This window comes from Mesocricetus auratus, unplaced genomic scaffold (assembly GCF_017639785.1).
Source record: "Mesocricetus auratus isolate SY011 unplaced genomic scaffold, BCM_Maur_2.0 Super-Scaffold_100021, whole genome shotgun sequence".
Lineage (NCBI taxonomy): Eukaryota > Metazoa > Chordata > Mammalia > Rodentia > Cricetidae > Mesocricetus > Mesocricetus auratus.
In genome coordinates this window covers 32,199,858-32,220,421 of record NW_024429202.1, presented here as the reverse complement: position 1 = coordinate 32,220,421, position 20,564 = coordinate 32,199,858, and the positions used below count along the sequence as shown (strand labels likewise).

Genomic DNA, 20,564 nt, shown 5'->3' with positions numbered 1-20,564 from the left:
AGGACAGACGGACGGGTACATACACATGGCAGGCTGTCACCAAACCTTTAAGGAAGATCTAACACCAATACTCTCACCATTCCATCAAAAAGAAGGGAAAGACTCTACCAAAGTCTATGAAGCTAGTATGACCCTACCAGCAAAACTGAATACAGACGTAATGAGAAAAGAACACTAAATACCCACTTCTCTAAAGAACACTGGGTGAAAATTTCAACAACATTCATGCAAACTTTATTCAAGAATATATTAAGACTATATACCAGAACCAAAATGATTTCATCTCAGGAATGCAAAGCTGTGCAAATCAACAAATGTAATAATACATGATCTAAATAAACTTCAGGACAGAGCTCCAATGCAGAAAAGGCATTGGACAAAGTTAAGCACGCCTTCATGAGAAAAACCCTGAAGAGCCTGGCATTATGGCTCATACCGGTAATTCTAGCATGTGGGAGGCTAAGATAGATATAATAAATAAATATGCAGCTTGAACTATAGAGAATCCCCACCATGAATGAATGAGTGAATGAATGAACTGAAGAAATTAGGAACAAAGAACATAAGAAGATACTTCAAAATAGCAAAAACTATATATGACAAGCCTACAGATAACATGTCTAAATGTACTAGAGGGGGGAAGGGAAGAACATATTCTCTAAAATCTAGAATTAGACACTAATATAGTGCTCCCAGCCCCACCCAAGTAAAGTAATAAGACACAAAAGGAATGAAAATAAGAAGTCAAGGTTACACTTACTAAGAAGAAGTAAAAGTATACAGAAGTACACCTATCCAAGGAAGTGAAAAGGCTCTACAATGAAAACTCTAAGTCACTTGAAGGTAACACTATATAGAAAAACTTGTCCCTGCTTAAAAAAATAATCCAAAAGTTCATCTGAAGCAGAAGACTCTGAGTAGTCAAATCAATTCTAATAGAAAGAATACAACCATGACAAAGCACAGTAGTGGCACAAAAAGCAGAAGACATGAATGATCTTGAGGCCCTACCATACATTGTTTACACGTGTGTCGGTGTGACATAAAGCCACACAGGGGAGCAGGGGGGAGATACAGCTGTCGAGGAGCACTACGTTACTGTGGCCTCACACTTGCAGTTAAGCTGACAGGAAGCAAAAGAACGTGTGGCAGGAATGTGGGGAAGAGGATGTGAGGATGGGAAGGCAGAGAAGGCACAGAGGGATGGCAGGGAAAGTCGTGGAGGATCAGTAACAACAACAAAACCTGGAATTTAAAACGTCAGGATGAACCCTTTAACACTACCTTAAAGCCTTTTAAAAGTTATCCAGTGTTATAACAGGAAAGAAGTGAAACTAAAACAAGTTGCAATACCTTTCTCCCCTCTCTTCTTTCTGGTCCGATCTATATGATCCTTCAGCTGGATTCGAACCTGCCTTTCATTCGGTTGGTCCCTTATAAAAGGGTGTTTCAAAAGCTGCTCTGTAGAGGGCCTCTGCATGTAATTCTTCACCAGGCAGCCTTCTATAAAGCTGAAAAATTTCTTTGACCTGTAAGAGGAAGTGAAACACATCACCAAACTTCTATTGCAAAAGTAAAGCTGGGAAATACCAGTGAAAGGCCTGAAAAGCATTCTGCCAATGCACAGCCATGCTGGGAGAACACGGGTGCTCAGGACTGAGGACAAGGGGGCAGGAATGCTACCATGGCGTTATGTCTGCAGTATACCAATAATATGCCAGAAACAGCTGTAAAAGAAGCCAGATTTAAAGGAAAAGAGTTTAAGCCTAATGTTACTCATTACCCACTACATCATGGAGGTGGAAGAGGCAGGCAAGGGAATAGAGGGAGAGCTCCACTAAAGGGGGAGGTCCCAGTGCTTGATGTCCAAAGGCAGAAATGACAGGTTTTACGGGGGGGGGGGGGGTGGCAAAAATAACTCATCACCCACATTTGTGCTACTGGCCACTTCCAGAGATTTGTGCTTTTCCCATTCCTGGCCCAGTGCATGAAAACTCATACCTAGCCTTAACTTTGATTGGGACATTTAAAAATATATGTATGGGGGCTGGAAAGATGGCTCAGAGGTTAAGAGCATTGCTGTTCTTCCAGAGGTCCTGAGGTCAATTTCCAGCAACCACATGGTGGCTCACAACCATTTGTAATGGTATGGGGCCCATTCTGGCCTGCAGGTTTACATGCAGGCAGAACACTGAATACATAAAAAATCTTTTAGGAAATGAATGTGAGACAGAGAGACAATATGTGTGTGTGAAAGTTAGGAACAACTCCAAGGATTCACTTCTCTCCTTCCACCTTTACACAGGCTCTGGACATCAACTCACGTTTCCAGACTTTCAAGACAACAACTTCCTTTACCCAGTCAGCAATCTCATTTGCCCCAAGTTAAATCACTCTACTGGGTTATCTTTTGATACTTAGTTCTGTGACTGTCTCTTGGTAAGTCTTTCCTGGCATCATCTCACCCCAAACTCCCCAAGTTAACAACATTTTTTTCTGATCTCACCCCAAACTCCCCAAGTTAACATTTTTTTCTGAAGCTATCTGCAAGTCAGTTTGTACACTATAGCTTTGTTTCCTTGGTACAGATTGAGATAGGTTCTCATGTCTCAATTTGTCAGTCATGTTCAACATTAACCATACCAGAATGAATGAGTTGTTCATCTTTAAATTTAGTTCTGTTCTAATTATGTCACTCCTATGAAATATCCCTTCTATATCTTGTATTTTCAAACTATTTTTTTCAATTTAACAAATATTTGTATGTACATCTGTCTATGTTAGACTCATTAAGAAATATGTATGTAAAGTAGAGGAAAGTTAAGTATACATACCTAGCAGGTATATGATCAAACTCATAGAGGAAAAACAAAACTGCATCAGTGGTTGAGCAGAAACCAAAGGCACAATACTTGCCATCCCAAAGTGGGACCAAGAAGACAGCATTCAGGATATAGGAACGTGAACAAAGGGGCAAAAGTATCAGAGAAAATGAATCACTTTCTGAGGCTATTACACAAAGCATAAGAGAATGGAAAAATGAGTCGGATCACCTCACAGAAAGGTCTGTGGTTAAAGAGGAACATGACCAGAAGAGTAACAGAAATTTACATCTGGGAAGGAACAGAAATCACACAGGAAGAAGTTGGCTGTACTTTAAAATACTTAGATAAAATGAGAATAGTGGTGCTAATGAATCCATGTAGCATCTTACCTAATTTAGTTGGAGAGAGTTTGGCTTAAGAACCCAGGAGGTATATCACTCACCATCTACCACTGTCTCTGTTAGCATATGCAAATGGTTAACCAAAATCTACAAATGGAGACAGTGTGGAGTATTCTTCACACAGAATACTGATTTGTGATCCTCCCAGAACAGACTACTACCAATCAAAGTCACAAGAGAAAAGGAAAGGACAATAAAGACCACTTGGTTTAGCACAAGCTAAACAGTTCCTCCAGCCCTTCAGTTTGGTCCCCGGAAGCATCCACTACACACGTTTGGTGTCCTTGGGACTGGCTACCATCAATGTCCAGAACCATCATCTCACACTTAATACAAGGAACTAATCGGGACCAAAATCTCTGCAACTGTATGGTTCTTCAGATCTCTCTAAACACTGGTTTAATGGAATTAGCCAATTCTTTTACTTAGGATGGATCATGGTTAAAAAGTACGTACAGAGAGGTGGGAAAGGAAAAGTGAAATGTGCTGAGCACCAGGAGGGTAAACAAAGAAGATTGGGGGGAGGGGGGACGGGACAGTGTGCACCTATAGCTGAGGGAAAGGAAGTCTGCATGAGCCAGAAGATAGGCAGCCAAGAATAAAGCAGCCAGGAGAAACTGAAAGACCAAATCCAAATGGAAGGACCAACTGTGAGACCGTGTGTGTATTTCAGAAAGAATAACAAAACCTAAGAGGCAGCCACATTAATTAGAAAATTAGTAAGATTTCAAAAAAGAGGAAGATGAAAACCACAGCAGTGAAGCATGACTAAACAAGTCGAGAGAACAAAAAGGGGCGTAGGGGCTGCAAGGTTTGGAGTAGGAGGTGTGCAGGTAGCTATGGGGGGGGGGCCTAGAAAGCATGGGGTGATGGAGTGTAAGCAGGAACTTCCAGACAACATGCAAGGGGGATTAGGCAAAACTCTCAGGCTTCTCCCAGCAAAAAAAGATACCACCCCTCCCTTAACGATTTAAAATTGACCAAAGCACGTGTCTTCACAAGCTGCAGTTCTAAACACTTTGCTCAGCCGGTCATGATGCCCATCCCCACGAATGTCAGCATTCTGAACAACAAACTCAGAAAAGCAGCAAGGAGAAAGGGGACTGGCTGCCCAGAGCATAGGACAATTCTCTGAACAAGCTCTTCTGTGACTAAAAGGGGTATGCCTACTGTCACTTTGTAAACCATGGTTACAGTAATGGCCCTCCCTTTTCTGATGGGGTCTTGCTCTATTATCTAGATACTTCAAACCCCTAGGTTCAAATGGTCCTTCTGTTGTGGTCTTACAGGTCAGAGGCCTGCAAACATGCACCGTGGCCCCAGACAACTTTCATCGGTAGTAAAGCCTATTATCACAGGGCTTTCTATACATTTTAGAAGAAAAATGTTCTGAAACATATTGCACTTAAAAGATGTTTAAACATTAAAATATAACCCTTTCTCTATATCATAAGCTTTCAGATGTCACTTGTCATTAGTGAGTAATGCAAGCAATATAACAAGAACAACAACACAAGCAAATAAATGCATTTAGATTATTTGAAGGTGCTGGCTTTTGATACTGAAATTAGAATGCCCAGGATTTTAATTCCAGAACAAAGTGAAATTATGGGAGAAGGAGAAGAAAAGAAACAGGGAGGAAGAAGAGGGAGGGGAATCCATACACAGCTTACCATTTTTTTGACTTCAGCCTGGGAGGAGGGTTTCTGGGAATGAGAAACAGTGCTCTCATCGGATGCATGTCACAGAGCGCTGGGGAAAGGAGACAGCTGTGTCAGTAAGGCACTTATTTACTCATTCTTGACCTCCAGGGTCCATTCGCAAGTAATTCCAATACTCTATCCCACTGCCCAACTGCCAAGAATGTAAGCAGCTGAGATGTTTGTTAAAACCCCAGGCCATACCTTGAATTAATAATTTAAAAACAGCAAAATATAAGGAGAAAATCAGTAATTCACAACTTCAAATAGACAAAGGAAATTTTCACTAATCAAAGTTAAGTGTTAAATTTAAAAGGAGAAAATAATTAAGTCTCTAAATCACCTTTAAGATTCTAATGAAAATGGCTGTTTTCCTAAGGTTGGTCTAAGGATTAGAACTGTTTGTGAAGGCTTTCAGTATTTCAAACAGTACAATGCCCAAACAGTCTGCACATTCAGAGCCTCTACACAACACTGTTTGTTACTACAGCTAGTGTCAGTAGGAAGAGTAAAGCTGAGTGTGAATGCTTCTGCTTACTTTGGGAAAATACTGTCTGTATTTACATAACTCATTCCAAGAAAGGTGAGCTCAGCAGACATGCACACTAGCACATCACAACAAATGAAGCCCATTTTCAGGAGAAACTTGTAAGGCGCTGGGAATGGGGACTAGACTAGCAGACACCAGTATCCCAGTGTGAAAGAAAATTGAGACAAATGAGTCAGCAATAGGTCCCCTGCCTTGATATCATATAAAGAAACATAAGGGACACAGTTTCTGCATTTTAACTGTAAATATTTTCTCATTCATTCAACAAATATCTATTTAACATCTATGTATGAGGCATTATGCAGTCTCTGTGTACTCCTTGTTTAAGTAGACCAGGAGAAAATGCTGGGTATGTTTTCTGTCCTTATTTCCTCTACATTTCTATTACAACCCTAATCAAATATCAATTTTATAATTGGTCAATTTACTGATTTAACCCAAGGAAAGCAAACTCAAATCTTCACCAAAATATCCCGTAAATAAAAGGTAATATCTCGATTTGTAAAGTCAAAATAAGAAAAAAACAAAATTTTAAAAATTAAGGGACTATTTCAAACAGTATTTTTAAAATGCAATACAGAAGAAATTAGCCCTTATTAATTTCAGATCCTGCATATGAATAGGCTACAGGCCTTGAGAGCCCCTGGAAGGAGCACTGTTTACATTTAAAGCCACTCTTGAATCCACCATGAGCAGCGTCCTACCCAGGGGCCCTTAGGTTCTTACATGGAATTAGATTACACAGAATGAGCTCAAGATGAGGGAAGCTACTCACGGGGGGCGCCTTCTGCCATCTCGATGGCCGTGATACCACAAGACCAAAGGTCACTCTGCAGAAACAAAAGAGAATCTTCTAGATACCTATTTCTATTTCTGGACAGGCATACAAATGAAATAAAAGCATCCTTCAGGTGAACAAAGACAAATCTTGCTGGAAGTCATTACCTCTCCAACCCCAGGGAGTTATGTATTACCATTTGCTCCAGCATGGTATTATTTTGACAATGTTGGAATGGGTTTTCAAATTTTAGGTATATATTAATAGTAAAAAACCATAAAGTCTGCAATGTATTTTAAATTCTCCAAATTAAAAGAAAATTCCTCTGGAGCAATGGTTTAGATTAATCCTCATTAATTAGGTATTTGCAACAAATTCTGAGGTACATGGGGAACAAGTAAAATATGAACTCAATTTTAACATCATTAACAAGCACAATAACCACTAAAAGAAAGTTATGTTTTGTTGACAAATAAAACAATAACATAATCAGTCTGAACCAGATTATTAAATATGGGTTTTATGCTGGATTTAAAAAGTGCACTATGGTTTCAAGTCCCTAGAGGTCACTCTCTAACCACTTCAATTTATTTGTATAACTAAGAGAAGTTATAAAACTTGTTACACAAGAATACTGCAAAATTTCAGAGAATGCTATTATAAATTTTGACAGTATATTAGAAAAGAAACCATATCTGATTTTAATGTATTCTTCAAGCTAAAAAGGCTGTTGGGGGAGGGGCATCCGACTGGCTGGTGAGGAGAAGGTCTGTGCCTGGCTGTCTGTGGGCACTGTGTTCTCAGTGAGATCACCAGCCACAAACTAGTAGCTTAGCACAGGCCTGGAAACCCCAAATTCAACGGGGTCTGTGTATTTCTCATTGAAACCCTGTTGGTATAAGGGATGTGCAATTCCCCTTATGCAAGCCCAGGTCCTCTGCAATACCAAGGGTCCATGGATGGCCCAGAAGAGCAGGTGCCTCTTACTCTGTAGTCATACGTGGCATCTGGGTTCTCATCGCAGGCAATGACCTCAGGAGCCATCCAGTAGGGTGTGCCTATGAATGTGTTTCTCCGTCCAACTGTCCTGTCCAGCTGAGCACTCACACCAAAATCAACTGAGGAACGAAAAGCAGGGAAAATGGAGCACAATTAACAAAGCAGGAAAAAAAACTGCGAGGTGCCATAGTAAACACACAACATTGCATGGTCAACTGCAGACCGGTTCGGGCAGGCAGCCCTGGAAAGCAGTGCCCTCAGAGCAAGACTGCAATGCAAGAGCCTGTGCCAGCCCAGAAGAACCTAAGCAGACCAGCAGAGGGCCTATTGCAGGAACAATAACAATGTTTGTACTTTTAGAAAATGTGTGTCAAAAACAAGTGCAATTTAAAGAAAGTCCCAAGTTTAGGAGGATGGACCTCGGGCCTGCCCTGGATTAGCTCTATAATGCATGCCTGTGTGGTTTTTTCTTGGTTTTTTTGTTTGTTTGTTTGTTTTGTTTTGTATTGTTTTTGAAAGAAGGAAGTGAAAGGCTCCAGGTTAGCAAGAGCTGTCTACATAAATATGTTTCTCAGAGTCTTGCTTTCCCCACTCTCAGAGCCGATTCTGCATACAGGCCCCAGGTTAATGCACCACACTGTACTAAATAAACAGAATCACGAATAACGAAGAGGCCAGTGAGATGGCTCAGCAGATAAAGGAACTCACTGTACAAACCTAGGGACTGAGGTCTATTCCTGGAATGCTGTAAAGGTGGATGGAAAGAACAGACTCCAGTTATTCTCTGACCTCCACACATGTGTTGTGGCACTTGCACCCACATATACACATCATATACAAAGGTGTACACACACACACACACACACACACCCCAAAACAAATAAACCCACAATCAACATTCCCTAGACCAGCTGGGACTTCAGCTGGCTTTTCAGAGTAACTTCAGCTTCCTAGGAATGTAATGATGGCGGTCTAGAAGAAAGTTAATGGATGGGAGGCAGGGTTGGCAAAAAGCCCACATGCTGGATGTTTGCCAATCAGTACTTGCCCCCATCATCACAACACACACACTGTCATGAGCCCAGCAGGAGGGCAAAGAACAGGAGAAGCTCACACAAGTGGGTCTACAAAACGCTAGACAATTAGCAGGGGTCACACATTCCACTTTCGTACAGAACAAGTTCAGGAAACAGGAGGCTTACTTATTGACTGGTCCTCAACACACAGACAACAATACCAGGACAAAAAGACTAATTGAGCTTTCTAGAAACTTGATTAGCAACAGCAACTGACAACTGGGCAACTACTGAGAGGTATCAGTCTTGGTGAGATGAGGTCACTGCACGGACACACAGCACCAAGACAGTTAGAGTAAGGACAGGGCAAGTGTTCCATCCTAGCCCTGAGGAGACTGTCTCCATGGCAGAGCATCCACAGATAACCAATTAGCTCCAGCACTAAGGAAGAGAACAGTGATGTGGACTTTAAAAAGCAACTTCTATGACTTAGACTTTTGGGAAAGAGGAAGAATAGACAGTTGAGTGTACAAAGGAAAAGAATATCATCCTTTAGTAAAAGAGAAGTTAATGCTGATTCTGTTTTAAAATGTTACAATAAAAATAAAATGAGAATGAGTTCAGGTGTAACTAGGAGAGACAAGGAACACTGTAATCATTAGAAGCCATCTCTAGAAAATTTCCCCTATGAAGCCATCTGTCAAATACCTCCAATACTGAGGACAATATAGCAGGTGCTAGATGAAAAGACACCAGTGACTAAAACAACCCTGGCTGCTGGGCTCCAGAATACTCTAGTAAAGGAGAGTGTTTTATTTGAGAAATGCCATAAATCTCAACAGAATTATAAATTACCAACAGTGCTATAAAAAGGAGGCAGGAGTCCAAGGTAGATCCCTGAAGACAGGGAAAACTGTAACTCTGAAAATGGGGACAAGTGTTCCCAATGGAGAATAGCATACGCAAAGACCCTGGGGCAAGGTCCAAGAAGTAAGCGAAAACAAGGAAATGCAGCGATGGAGTGATTGATGCATCTACCTATGTATCTCAAAAGCATTTGATTTGCTTTTTATGACTTTATTTATTCATGACTTTATTCTTCATTCTAATACTAGAAAAACTTCACAAAACTACTCCCACATTGTAGTATGGAACTCAGGGCAGAAGGGAAGAGGGTCAAAGATGCCGGGGCAGGAAAGCAGCAGGGGTCAGAGCCACACTTTTTATAGAAGACAGCAAGAAGTGTGAGCTCTTTGTGAAGTAACATGGGAAATCATTAAGGGTGTCTGTTTCTCTGTGTGTCTCTCCGCCTCTCCCCTCACCCCTCTCCCTGACTCCATACCCAAGACTGGCTTCAAACTCCCAATCTTCCTGTTTCAGCCTCCCAAACACTAGGGACACACTATGTGTTTAAGCAAGAAAGTAAACACTGACTTTTAATGTCAGGGTAGAGCTGAAAGGGTACCTCAGTCAGAAGTTCCTGGGTTTGGGCCTTGTGGTGATTTGAACAAAAAGGTCCCCACAGGCCCATAGGGAGTGGCACTATTAGGAGGTGTGGCCTTGCTGGAGGAAGTGTGTCACTAGGGGTGGGTTTTGAAGTTTTCAGAAGTTCAAGACTGGCCTAGTCTCCTCCAAATATAATCTCAGCGATCTCTCCAGCACCGTGTCTGCCTGCATGCTGCCAATGCTTTCCACCATGATGATAATGGACTGAACCTCTAAACTGTAAGCCAACCCTGATTAAATGTTTCCTTTATAAGAGTTCCCCTCCCTCAAAGTTAATCAAATCAAAAAATTAAAAACCTCCATCTGGCTGTTTTATCCAGGCAGAGTAGACTACAGAAGCATGGGTGGGGGCAAGAAAAGCAAACATTAATAGAATGAACTTTTAGCTAAATGTTAAAGGGGTACGGCATGTTGCTGGCGTGTACCGTGCAGGTGCCCTGGACCTCACACACAAGCCACGTACCAAGTTTCACCTCAGCATTCTCAGTCAGCAGCACATTCTGTCCCTTGATGTCTCGGTGAATAACGTGGTGAATATGGAGATGTGCCAGTCCCTGAAAAGGAAAGCACATCTGAGTTTCAGTTCTCTGTCCCTCTAAGTAGACAGCCAAGAGCACCCTTTTATAGTAAGGTGCACACGTGGGCTAAGTTTTTGTAAATCCACATTTAGAACATAAAATGCACCCTTGGCACATTCCCAGGAACGTCAGCCTTGCCACACACACAGAAAGCAGTGGGCTGGGTTTTCCCTCTGGGATAACCACTTTCTAGCTATGCCTATGACACAAGCATTGGATTGCCATCTATAGTTTTCCTGCTATAATTTGAGCTATTTGTGTACAGGATAGCTCCTTTCCCACGCCAAACTTCTATCTTCCAGTGGGTAACCATGTGAACTTATTTGAGCTAGTCCCATCCCAGGGGAACAGCAAAGAATTAAGAGAGAGGCTTAAAATCTAGTTCTTAAAATGCAGGCAGGCCTGTCTTCCCACTACACAGTAACAACTGTTAAGTGCTGATATGCCCTACTTCCATCCAAGTATAAAATAATTCTGAGCCGGGCGTTGGTGGTGCATGCCTTTAATCCCAGCACTCGGGAGGCAGAGGCAGGCGAATCTCTGTGAGTTCGAGGCCAGCCTGGTCTACAGAGTGAGTTCCAGGACAGCCTCCAAAACAATACAGAAAAACCATGTCTTTGGGGGAAAAAAAAAAAGAGGCCTGTGTAGGAATAAAATATCTTTCTTCCCTAGGAAAACAAATATTCCTGGCATAGAGCAATTTTTGATGTCCTTGTATCTAGAACAAGCTCAACAACATCTCTCAAGAGGCAGGAGAAAAACACACTGAGTGCAACAGTGGCATAACCGGATTGATTGATGCTCCACTGCTACAATTCATTTACCTCTCTTTTCCTGGCTAGTCTAGTCTCTGTCTGTCTGTCTGTCTGTCTGTCTGTCTGTCTGTCTGTCTGTCTGTCTCTCTCTCTCTCTCTCTCTCTCCTCCCTCCCTTTCCCCCTCCCCCCCACTCTCTCCTCCCTTTCCCCTGGGTTTCTCCTCCACCTGCCCCTGCCTCCTGAGTGCTGGGATTAAAGATGAAAGGCAGGCTGTGGTGAAGGCAGGCAGAGTCTTTACTATGTAGCCCAGGCTGACTTTAAGCTAACTTCCATCATTCTGCAGCTCTAGATCACTCCCTTTTCGGGCACAGTGAGTTCTAAACTCACTGCTAATCTGTCGGTAAAGTAGAGCACGGGTCATGTGGTACTTATCTCTTCTTCTTAGCACAGGGTATAGTGTTAGACCATAAGGCCGGGATGGGGGACAGCCCCCAACAAACGGCACTTCTCTCCTCTCAGCATGCTACAATATCAAACCCCGAAAGAGCAAAAGGAAGCCACTTCATTCTTACAGAAGGCCCATTGCATTCCTAGGGTTCACGTTTGCTTTCTAACGTGCATGAACTTCCTTCTGACCCTCTGCATCTTCTAACAAACATGAGCAGGCCTGTCTTCTCACAGTTCTGGTTGTGTGCAATCCTGCACACTATCAGCAGTCACTATGGGAAACTGTACCCGTCCCCAGTTCATACTGTGTAAGGACGGCTGCTTCTACTCAGAAACCAGTTCATAATACAGTCACCTTACAGTATACTTACTCAGAACAAACAAAAGACCAAAAATGAATACATTTCCCTCATAGGAAGCACCTTGGGGGCGAAGCCTGAACTATGACCACAATCATTCCTCCATGGTAAAAGAGTCCATGTCCACATCTACTTAGGAAACAGCCTGCTCTAAATCAACTGGGTTGGTGTTTCTGAACTAGGAAACGCTTTCTTCTGAGTCTATCTTATCCGACTGTGTGTGACAAAAGAGCAGGCAAACTGCCCCTCCATACTGCTTATGTAAATCTAAGTTCTCATCTTCAGTATGAAATTGTGCTTTCTAGCAAAATGAGAGAGGTGTCGCTTAGAATGGGAGAGAGCAGAAGGCATAGAATGGCTCTGCAGTGACCCTGTGGCCCTCACGGTTTCAGCAGACTAGCCCAGTGGAGTGCTTCTGACAGCTGTGGTCTACACACTTAGGGCCTTGCCTGGTCTAGTCTTCTCTAATACCCACTACGGGGTGAGGAAAAGCTTTCCCACGGAGAAACCAGCTACTTCCACAACGCGTGAGCACCAGATGACCACTGGGGGTCTTTAAATGAGCCCTCACCTCCATCTTGCCTCCTTGCTTTCTCTATCCACACCAACACAACAGCTAAAACAAACACCAGCACACAATGTGGGGTATTTGTTTTGAAGGAAAACCCTGCCACAAAACAACAACAACAACAAAAAATTTATTGGAGATGGCTCATGGGTGGGGAAAGCTCTTATTAAAGGCAGTCACTGAGAAGGAATATAATCTGCAGCATTTCAAAAGGAAGCCATTTACCACCACACTGATAAGAGACGCAGGCAACCTGGTCTTCTCCTCAATGTTCCTGAGGTCAAGGGTGACAAAATGCTAAAACAAACACATTATACAAGTAAAAGTAAACTGTTTCCCCCAGGAATAGAAAAACAGTTAAATCATCTCTGATGTCTGAGATACATCTTTCTTTTATATTTTATGTGCATTGGTGTTCTGCCATGGGTATCGGGTCCTCAAGTACTAGAATTACAGATAGTTGTGAGCTGCCACGTGGCTGCTGGGAATTGAACCAGGGCCCTCTGGAGGAGCAGTCAGTGCTCTTAACAGCTGAGCCATCTCTCCAGTCCTGATATCTAGAGAAATATCTTTTGTGTATAATGCTATGCGAAAAGCATAGATTTCCCTACTTGAGAAATCTCTTATCTGCCAGGCATGGTGCTCTACCCCTGAAACTGTAGCACACAGGAAATAAAGCAAGAGGCCACAAGTCTAAAACTACGACACACAAAAAAGGTATGTCTATTTTTAAACAGAATAGTATCCGTCAAGCTGCTCAAATCTAAACCTAAGCAGCTCTGTAATCCAGCCTTTGCTGCTGTGCCCTGCCTATTACCGCTGAGCCCACACAGCAGCAGCGTTTCCCGTCTAGGCTCAACCTTCTGTAGTATCCATAAAGGTAAGCACCTGATGTTTTAATAATGACAGTCTGAGTAATTATAAAAGTATGGCTCTCCTACCATCAGACTCCCCACCTCACATGGTTTGTGGGGGAAACTTTCTTTGAAGGCTCCATAAAATACAGAGCAGAAAGAAATTAAAGCATTTCTCTAGGAATTCTAGTTGGCAGTGTTTAAACTTGCAGTCTTCCATGAATCTTAAATATAAAAAGTAAATTTAGCTACAATAAAAAAATGACTAACTCGTTACCAGACTTTAGTAGGGAAATAAGAAGTAAAATTCCAGTTTAAGTTCAGAGCCTTTATTTTTTTTAAATATAGAGGATAAATAATGCAGCCAATTTAAGTATGCAATTTAGGGATAAAGGAAAAGAAAAACTATGGTAGTGGAATGAAAGACATCCTCTAGCAACTCACATGCAGCTTTCAAATATGAAAACCCTGTGGGCTGTCAGGATGGCTTTACCACGGAAAGAAAGCATTTAGTGGCTAAAAACCAGCAATTTTGAAACTTGCTCTGAGCTCATTAGCCAGCTTTGCAATTGGCTGTAAATAACATTAAGCATTAGGACTCTACTTCATAAATATTTCAAGAGATTCTAAAAGCTAATGCCAAAGGCCATTGAAGATTTTGGAAACCAGCACTCAGTGCTGTTAGTATTGATCTGTAGCTCTCCTCCCCAAGCTGCCTACAGACACAACAGTTGAGACTCATTTCTCCTCCTTCACTCCATCTCCTTTAAATGTCAAAGGAAAGGTGCTACTGGATACCTTATAATAACAACAAAGACAAACTCAGAGAACAAGAGTTACTCTAGGGTATATCTGGAGACTGGTTCTAGAGTTCCACAACCTCCTCCACATAAAATATGAGCATGCAGCCAGGTAGTGATGGTGCACACCTTTAATCCTAGCAGGGCAGGTGGATCTCCAGGTTCAAAGCTAGCCTTGTCTACACAGGAAGTTCCAGGACAGTCAGAGCTACATAGAAAACCCTGTCTCAAAAAAACAAATTTATATATTTACGTACACGTACGTACGTGTGCACACACACACACACACGCGCGCGTGCGCGCGAGAGCACGCTCAACTTCCTCATAGCCATGCAGTGTTTGCATGTAAGTTATACCACATATGTTCCCCCTCCCCCCAGACACGGCTTTTTTTAAGTCCTGGAACTCCCTCTGTAGACCAGGCTGGCCTTGAACTCAAAGAGATCCGCCTGCCTCTGCTTCCCAAGCAATAGGATTAAAGGCGTATGCCACCACTGCATGGCCATATGCTCTTCTTTAGGTCATGGGATGGGTATTATACTACATTATTTATGTAGTAATGACAAGGGGAATGTGTGCATTTTGCACACAGCAAATTGTTTCAAGTGTTTTCCAACCACACAAGCCAAGCTCTCAGGTAAGAAGTGTGTGTGTGTGTGTGTGTGTGTGTGTGTGTGTGTGTGTGTTTTAAAGCAACCTTTTCACAGAGTGGAAAGCTTCAAACCATGATATAGAATAAATTAATGAGGTTCAAAAAATGCTTGGCTATCAGAATAGATAATTATCTCTCTATGTAAAACTAATACAAAGACACAAGGAATTCAGTTGAAGATCGGAATGGGACACTTCGCTCTGTTTTCCTTACCCTAAGGATTTCTCTGGAGATGTAAGCAATCCAGTCTTCTTTGAGTGTGTTTCCTTTGGTGTTCTTCACAAGGTCTGTGATGGACCCAGCCCCACAAAACTCCATAACAAGCTACAGGGAAGACAATACAAATTGAAACAATCACAGCTCAGACTGAGTACACATCCAAGTTAGAACACACAGTCCTGTCACCTACTCCCCTCAACACCTAGGCACATGCATGATAATGGTGGAAACATCCATGTAATAACAGGTTGCTTTACAGAGTCTATTCACCATGGTCTCTTCACAGAGAGTATATTCACATAGTCCAGGAGACTGCACATGCACGTGCCTGGGTGGCAATATTGATATGTTTCTTCCCTCCCTCCAAGAGAGATCATATTTTTGCTGGTCATCACTACCAGAAACCAGTATTCCAGAAGCTCTTCCTTGAGTGTTTTTTTAATACACTATGATCTTCAAATTATTTCATAATAGTTCCTATTAACTGAGTTTAAATCAAAAGGGAAATGGTACTTTTAAGCAATTACATAGTTCTGAAAATATATATTATCTGTAATTGCTAAACATAGCAACAACTACACTTGTAAACTTCCTAGCAAATAAACTGAACTATTCTAAAATTTCATCTATAACTGGATTTAGACAATAGAAATATGAATAACTATTCCATTTCTATTTTCCCTCCCTTTTCTTTCTGCTCCCCTTTTCCCTTCTCTTTTTTCTCCTTCCCTCTCCTTTCTCCTCCCCTTCCCGCTTTGTACGTCTGTATGTTTTATTTTGAATGAAAATATTCCCATAGGCTCGTGTGTTTGTACACTTAGCTCCCAGCTGGTGGTGCTGTCTGAGAAGGTTATGGAACATTTAGGAAGTAGAGTCTTGCTGGAGGAAATACGTTACTGGTGGCAGGTTTGGAGGTTTTATAGCCTGACCCTACTTCCTGTCAGCTCTCTGCTTCGGGACTGCTGATGCCATGTGTGGAACGGGCTCATGCTCCCAGTTGCCATGACTTCCCTATCATGATGAACTCTGGAACTGTAAGCCAAAATAAACCCCTTTCTCCTCTAAATTATTTTGTTGGTGTTTCAACACAATAACAGAAACTAAACTAATACAGTATGTGTGTGCCAGGATTGAATCAAAGAGCATTTTCACCTATGTGAGAATGCAAATGTATAAACACATGTATGTGAAGGACAATGGACTAACTCATGTACTGCCCACCATTTTTGTTGTTGTTTTTGACAGAGAGAGAGAGAGAGAGAGAGAGAGAGAGAGAGAGAGAGAGAGAGAGAGAGAGAGATTGTGTGATTTTATTTTACCAGTAAGTAATTATAGGACCCACAAATGTGAAAAACCATACATATATCTTTCTCTATCGGATGATCTCCAGTTACATCCATTTTCCAGAATGTGATATGTTTTTATCCTTTTTTGAGGCTGGACAGAACTCCAATGTGTATATATTGCATTTTCTACGAGTCTGACTACAAAAGTGGCATTTGTGAACAGTGCTGCAAACAACCATGTATGTGTCGGCATCTCCGAGGCCCATCATACTTCTTCAGGTACTTACTTACAAGTGGTAGAGCTGGGTCACACAGTTTTTCTAGTTTTAGTTTTTTGAGGAGCCTCACACTGACTTCCATAGTGGCAGAACAATTTACATCACTCCAACAGTGATTATGAGTTCCTCTCCCCACATCCTCACGGGTACTTGTGACTGCTTCTCCTTTTTCGGGTATTTGTTGGTAATATGTACTTCATTTGACGTCTGTCTGTTTACTACCCCATCTACTGATTGGGCTGTATTGTTTATGAATATTAAAAACGTATTCCAGATATTAATCCTCCATCAGATACAAAGCCAGAAAAGATCTTCTTCCATCTATAAACCAGCTTCTTCAGTTGATTGTTTCCTTTGTTGAGGAGAACTTTTTAATCTCATGCAATTTCATTTGTCAGTTGTAGATATTATTTCCTGAACTACTGGGTTCTTTCCAGAAAATTCTTGCCTATGCCTATGTTGTTCTCTAACAGTTTCAGATCTTACATTAAGACCTGTGATCCATTTCAATTTCTTTTTTGTACATCCATTCTTCTGAGTGACTTTCCCCAGAGTCATTTGTTATAGAAGCTGTTCTCCAATGTATTCTTCTGACATCTCTGCCACACATCAGCAGCTGTGACTGTGCAGATTTGCTTCTGGGTCCTCAATTCTACCCCATTCTTCTGTTTACCTCTCTCACATCAGTACCAAGCAGTTAATGTTTTCTACATTAGCCTTTTAAAAATCCTTAGAAAAACCTATCAATTTATCTTCTTTCCTTATGAATCCAATACCTTCAGTTTAACTCATGCAACTCACACAGATGACAGTCTCTCAGTCATCATTCTGAATATAATTTTTTTAAGGCTGAATGTGTTGGTTCAAGAAATTTCCCTGGAATTTCCTGTTCATAATAAACTACTACCATTAATGTTACTAATGAATGACTGACAATACCACCCTTTTCTTGAGTTTTCTATGAAACAGCTTCCTATAAGATGACCTCTCATTCCTTGCCCTGGTATAGATATAGGATTAAGAAGCTTAAGGATAACAAGCCCCTCAGGTCTCCTTTTGTTTTGTTTTGTTTTTCCTTTCTCCACGCCCCCTGTGAAGTCCTTAATTCCCTTATCACACTAACCACAGACAGAAATCACACCAAAGGCTTGCAAATGTCTACCTACCCAGAGCTGATCATCGTGTCCTGGAGGGCTCTTCTTAATGAAAGCACCATAGTATGTTGCAATGTTTCTATGATGAGAATATTTCTTTAGCATATTTATCTCCAGTTTGATTTCTTCCTCTTCATCCTTAAGAAAGAAAAAAATAACAAAACATGTGGCTTTTGGATGATATGATTCCCCCCCCAAGCAAACAGAAAGTGACAGAAGTACACTGCCTGCATTCTCAGCTCACTCTTCTGAAAGTAAGAGAAATGAGAGACAGATAACAGCAGGATGGGCAGGGCAGAGTTCCAGGCTGCTCCTCCCCTACCTGTGACTTCAGGCTATTTATTTACTCTACTACTCTGGAAGGCAGTTTGCTCGTGTGAAAAACACCCCAACCCCACACCATGTAAAAAGGAAATGTCCTCCTTAGGAGCATTTATGAATACACAGTTTTGCAAGGTGTTGAACAGATGCCAACACATGACTTCAGGGGCGGTGTACAAGGTTCCAGTCAGAGGACCAACAGGCACAAGAACTTAAGGAAGCAGTCCTGTGACTATCAGAGGGTGACAAGTCATAGTCTCTGACTCTCCCTCACACTCTGGGGAAGAAAGCACATCAACCAGCATGGGCATTTTATTCTGCTGCCCGCTGCACACACTGACAAACTTCTGTAAGAGGGCAGGTTAAGGAAGCTCTCTAAGTATCATTCCAATGAAGGGAAATTAGAATTAAAGTGAGAAAAAACGTGGGAGATGGGATGTATGCACACAATCACTCGCAGGAATCAGCCTTGTGATAAGAAAGCACAGTACAAGTTCTTCAGGTAAAACTCATGATTAAATCTCTAAAATTCCTTGTGCACTCCACTGCTTCAACTTCCTTAGATTTCCGCACAAACATACCCACTCTACATTGACATTCTTCCCTTCTCATGGAATAATTTGAGTAATATACAGGTGTGTGTACATGCATGTTCAGTGAAACACCAGAGAGTACCCACACATGTGTACATGTGTACATGTGTACAGATACAAAGTCTAAAGACAATCAATTGCTTTAGGCTAGTATCTGCAGAATCTCTCCTAAAGTCTTAAAGAAGAAAAATATTATACTTTGTCACTATTATACTTTAAGATAAAAGACAACTAACATTAATTAGATATTAAAGATAAGACCAGAGGAAATGGAAAAGGAAAAATATCAAATACAACTTCAGTTATACTTTTTGCTTTAGAAACCAAATGCCTAAGAAGGCATGAAGTCATCTTAACTCAGTGATTCTAAGGATGCAGATCTTTCCTGGGTATCACTACCAAAAGGTAAGTTACATCAAATGTTGGGATGTTACAGAATAAAACGCAAATACAGTGATCTTGTAACTTCCAAAGGAGATGGCTTGGCTGTCAGCAAAGCAGCAGGGTCATGTGGCCAAACACAGCCTCTACAATGCTTCTCCTCTGAGCCTCGTATGGAGGAAACTCATACCAAACGCTTATCATTTCAACAAGTGACTCAAAACAGCAATTAACACAATAATTATGATCATGGTAACCATCTCAATTCTACACAAAACAAGCATTTAACTTGGCTAATATAGAAAAAAATGCTTCTATCTTAATTTTTTTCTTCAAAGGAACTTTATATTAAAACAAAGAGTAACAATCAACAAAGACAGAAAAAAATATGTCCCTAGCAAAACTAAGAATTCTTGATTTATGGAAAGGCTTTATTGTGCCCTTTATCTGTATATACACACTCATATGTACAGAATAGTGCACATGAGACATGAGAAGGTGGTGAGTTTGTTGGCAAGGAATATTTGGGCCTGTTTACAAAGCCATCTAATGCCCTTCCTGGAACAAGACCCACAGCTAAACAACACATGCTCAAAAGAGCCAAACATCTACTGTTCCTTACATTAGCTGTAGCCAGGAGATCACAACAGAAAATAAAGATCTGATCTATTTTTATTTAAATAAAAAATCTATAAACATATAGAAATTAGAATTTTAGAAAGAGTACATAACCGGGTGTGGTGGTGTGTGCCTTGAACCTGAGCCCTTTGAGGCCAGCTTAGTCTACATAGAATCGCAGGCCGAGGATACATAGTGAGACCTTGTCTTGAAAGAGAATATATGTACAAAACAAAAAGAATACTTTTAACTTTGTTTTAAAGTTCAATGGGCCAACCCTCAGTTCACTGCTGCATGAAATGCCCTGGTTTAGAGGCCTGTTTACCCATATATCCCTCACTCCCCACTTTCTTCCACTTTCTATCTCACTTGATTTTTTTCCAGGGTCATTGTCCCTCCCCACTAGTCAAGGGGTTATACTTCTCAGCAGAGGATAGATGCTACCCAAGAGTCTCCTATAAGCAGCTCCATGAAGAGTAATTAAGAGTCAAAACAGCCTGGTTAGCTGCAATGCACTTTGAGTAACAAAAAACAATTCTTCTAGGGCCTAGCTGTTCATCACTTTAAGAAGTCAAAAGTTTCCAAAGGTACTCAATAGTTCCATAACCCATTGATTAAAAAACAAGTGCATATTCTGAAGTTGTTAAAAGCTTAAATTCAGTACTGTCCACTGGTCTGAAAATGTTGAGTATGTACATTGAGAAATATGATTGGTGGCTTTTCATGGCATTGCTTCTGATAATTCTAAACATCTCTGGACAAAAACATGTTATTGTGTTCCATAACCATGCTGCACCATCACAAGACTCACACCGTAACACCTTCGAAACTGGGCTGGAGGAGGCCTGGAATCCCAGCATCTGTGAGGCTGAGGCAGGAAGACTATCCAAGTTTATAGACTATATAATGGGACTCATATCAAAAA

General features: G+C 41.3%; 1 protein-coding gene across 50 annotated transcripts in view; it reads right to left on the bottom strand.

Annotated features, from left to right (window-relative positions):
* The window catches only part of Map4k4 (mitogen-activated protein kinase kinase kinase kinase 4), a 140,135-nt gene that overhangs the window by 42,696 nt on the left and 76,875 nt on the right, over positions 1-20,564 (bottom strand). For all 50 annotated transcript variants that reach the window (XM_021230279.2, XM_013117352.3, XM_013117351.3 and 47 more), the window contains exons 4-10: positions 17,739-17,864; positions 15,003-15,113; positions 10,239-10,329; positions 7,242-7,372; positions 6,252-6,306; positions 4,900-4,978; positions 1,354-1,529 (exon numbers count right to left, since the gene is read on the bottom strand). In XM_021230279.2, the coding sequence (XP_021085938.1) occupies positions 1,354-1,529; positions 4,900-4,978; positions 6,252-6,306; positions 7,242-7,372; positions 10,239-10,329; positions 15,003-15,113; positions 17,739-17,864 (769 nt within the window). The remainder of the gene's footprint in view (positions 1-1,353; positions 1,530-4,899; positions 4,979-6,251; positions 6,307-7,241; positions 7,373-10,238; positions 10,330-15,002; positions 15,114-17,738; positions 17,865-20,564) is intronic.